The sequence below is a fragment of the Pinus tabuliformis genome, chromosome 1_2 (genome assembly GCF_031772625.1).
Source record: "Pinus tabuliformis cultivar Carrire ecotype Pingquan chromosome 1_2, CPIR1, whole genome shotgun sequence".
Lineage (NCBI taxonomy): Eukaryota > Viridiplantae > Streptophyta > Pinopsida > Pinales > Pinaceae > Pinus > Pinus tabuliformis.
In genome coordinates this window covers 1,084,484,576-1,084,487,275 of record NC_142298.1, presented here as the reverse complement: position 1 = coordinate 1,084,487,275, position 2,700 = coordinate 1,084,484,576, and the positions used below count along the sequence as shown (strand labels likewise).

The 2,700-nt window shown below is 39.2% G+C and overlaps 1 protein-coding gene across 1 annotated transcript; it reads right to left on the bottom strand.

Moving 5' to 3' along the window:
• Positions 1-1,288: 1,288 nt before the first annotated feature.
• LOC149209925 (F-box/kelch-repeat protein At5g15710-like) lies at positions 1,289-1,954 on the bottom strand. Its single transcript, XM_089398812.1, has one exon. It carries the CDS (start codon positions 1,952-1,954, stop codon positions 1,289-1,291), a length of 666 nt encoding a protein of 221 aa, XP_089254938.1.
• Between the last annotated feature and the right edge of the window lie 746 nt (positions 1,955-2,700).

Genomic DNA, 2,700 nt, shown 5'->3' with positions numbered 1-2,700 from the left:
AATTCACTAATCTTCAGCTTATCGTAAAGCAGAAACACTTTGAAATGATCACCAACAATGCCATGTCATTTGTACAGTGAATTATATACGTATATCCCCAAAGAGGTCACCATTCTTCCAAGTACAATGAATATAATTTTGATTACATAAACAAGATATCAATGGATTTTTCAGAAACAAAAATTTGAGTCATAAAAATCCCTAAAATTTCACAAAACTAAACATGTTTGCCCAGGGCCTCAAAATAAGCCAACAAAACATATATATGATCTTATTGTGTCTCACTGTTTTAAGCGAGCTCTACAAGGATGCGACTCGTTACTTCCCTCGTGTTTAAATCTCTCCACATTCACCTCCAACGAGCAGAATGCCTTAATAATGCTATTCTATTATCAAAATGAAAAAATAATTTCACCTAAAGTTATAAGTTTAAACTAAAGAATTGATACAAACTAGATAAGAACCTCCCAATTAAATAGATCACTGCAAAACTGAGTTTAGTCTCTCCTATAAAAATGGCACACAGCTGTGTCGATTCAAGACTGTTGATAACAAATATTGATATATGAGATCAGAAGTCTAATAAAGTATCAACAAAAAGACGTATTCATAGCAGATCTAGATACCCTCCAAACACAAGTTTAGAAAATTTACAAAAACAATAAAATCTAACACTGTTCTCCACACCTATAAAAATATCTGACTGAGGTTCGGATGTAAGAGACAAAAGCAGTAACAAGACTGAAATAAGCAGCCCCATGTATACTAGGGCCAGAAAATATCGTTTACTTGGAAGGTACGCACTGAAATATGAGAACCAATATATCTGAAAAATCAGCTAGCTGTCCCAACTCTATATCTTCTGCAATATATTTGCTTCCTCGCTCCAAACCGCAAAAACAGTCGTCATGGGTAGAAAGACTAACGCACAGCTACTGTGATTCACTGCCATGTCCATGCAAAACATCAGGTTCCTCAATTCGTGCTCAACGTCCACTGTTTTAAATGGAGACCATTTCTCTCCTTCTACTTCATCTATACTAAAGTTCCCATAAAGACATGTGACCCGTACAAACTAAGACTATGCGCCCTTCGCAACCAGTAACACATGTGCCACTAAGTGTTCGTGAGACGATGTCAACTGTTATGTTCTGTGGCCCCTTGATTACATTCCATTGTTTCTGTTGCACATCGAATGCAACTATGCTCAAACAATCCCCGTCGTCAGGTAATTCATTTAACCAATAATATCTCCCTTTCGAATGTATGCCTTCCCCTTGAGGTCGAACTAGATTGCCCACACAGTTGTTTCTAATTGAGTCGACATATTAGTTTTGGAATCATACATCTCTACCACCATAAAATTTTGTGAAGTAGAGTCCCTTTCTGGTAAAGGTCCTTCCCCAAAGGCGTTCCACATGTCAAACTCCCTGACATCTTCTGTAGAATTCCTTCCCATGATAAGCGTACAATGTGCCGTGCTTGTATCAAAAGTTAGACTAATGAAATCCCACGATGTATCTTCAAAACGTTCTGGAAGTTCTATCCAGGTTTGGATGACAGGATTGCATATGTAAATTTGATCATTTCCACTCCAACAACAATATATGTTCTTGCAACCTGCCACCACAACAACAGGGCTCGGAAGAAAATCCAAAGACAGACTTCGAAATTTGTAGCCAGTTTCTATAACAATCCATAGGTTTTTGACGTACAATGGCTGAGGTGAATCAAGGGATGTTAACTGTTTCCTTCCCTGAACAATCAGAAATGCCTGACTAGAGGAACCTGCTGAGGTGGCTGCTAAGTCTCTGAACTCCGCGGATTGAAACATTTCCTTCCAAGACTTGCAAACTGCGCGAAACCTCAGAATGCTTTCCATAGGCAGTCTTGCCAAAATCACCATTAACAGGTCTTGTGTTACCCTCTTCCATATCTCCTCTATCATTTCCATCTTGCTATTCCCTTAGATATTGCTGGCGCTCAGGTCAGAACTGTGAGTGAGGTATGGTCAGAAACTGATTTGCTTGGCCACTGGGCTTACAGTGTCCTCCGGCGAGCGTGGACTTGATATTCCTTTCGGTCCCCTTGTTCTGATGGTGTTTTTACTTGAGTCTCCCTGGTTTGGTCTCTGGACTTTTGAGGGAGTTTTTTCTCTTTCCGGTTTCTTTTGGTTCTACTATCTTCATTGCAGCTTTGGGCAGACTCTCTCGGGTGGCAGTTTCCTTTTTCGGACTGTACATTTCAGCTTGGTGCTCTGGCTATATTTTCCTCTCTTTCTTTGCCTGTATTACCGAATGTTTGTTGCATAAGGTATTTTGGATTGTGTTGCGTTCACTCTCAGGCATCCATATCTATTTTGGTTCTCAACTGTCGATATGGTTCATATAACATATTTCTGGCTATTGAATTCGGAATTGGTGCATATAATTCTGATATTTATAGTAGCTATCCTCGTTCTCTATCGTATATTTATTGTACATTTCTCCTTAGCAAAATATTGTCCACATGCATTTTGGCTCTGAGATTTTGTCTGCTGTTTGGCTCCATGTGATGGGGTTTCTTTCTGTCTAAATTTGCTTTCTACATATCAGAACTGGTATTACTGCACCAATATTTTCTTTGTATCTCGGCCATGCAATTATTTTGGTTTTCGTCGGGGTGATTTATGGCTTTCTTGTAGAGGTTGCTACTGTCTGT

Excerpts from the sequence above, each read along its gene's own strand:
- LOC149209925 (XM_089398812.1), bottom strand. The coding sequence starts at position 1,954 with ATGGAAATGATAGAGGAGATATGGAAGAGGGTAACACAAGACCTGTTA.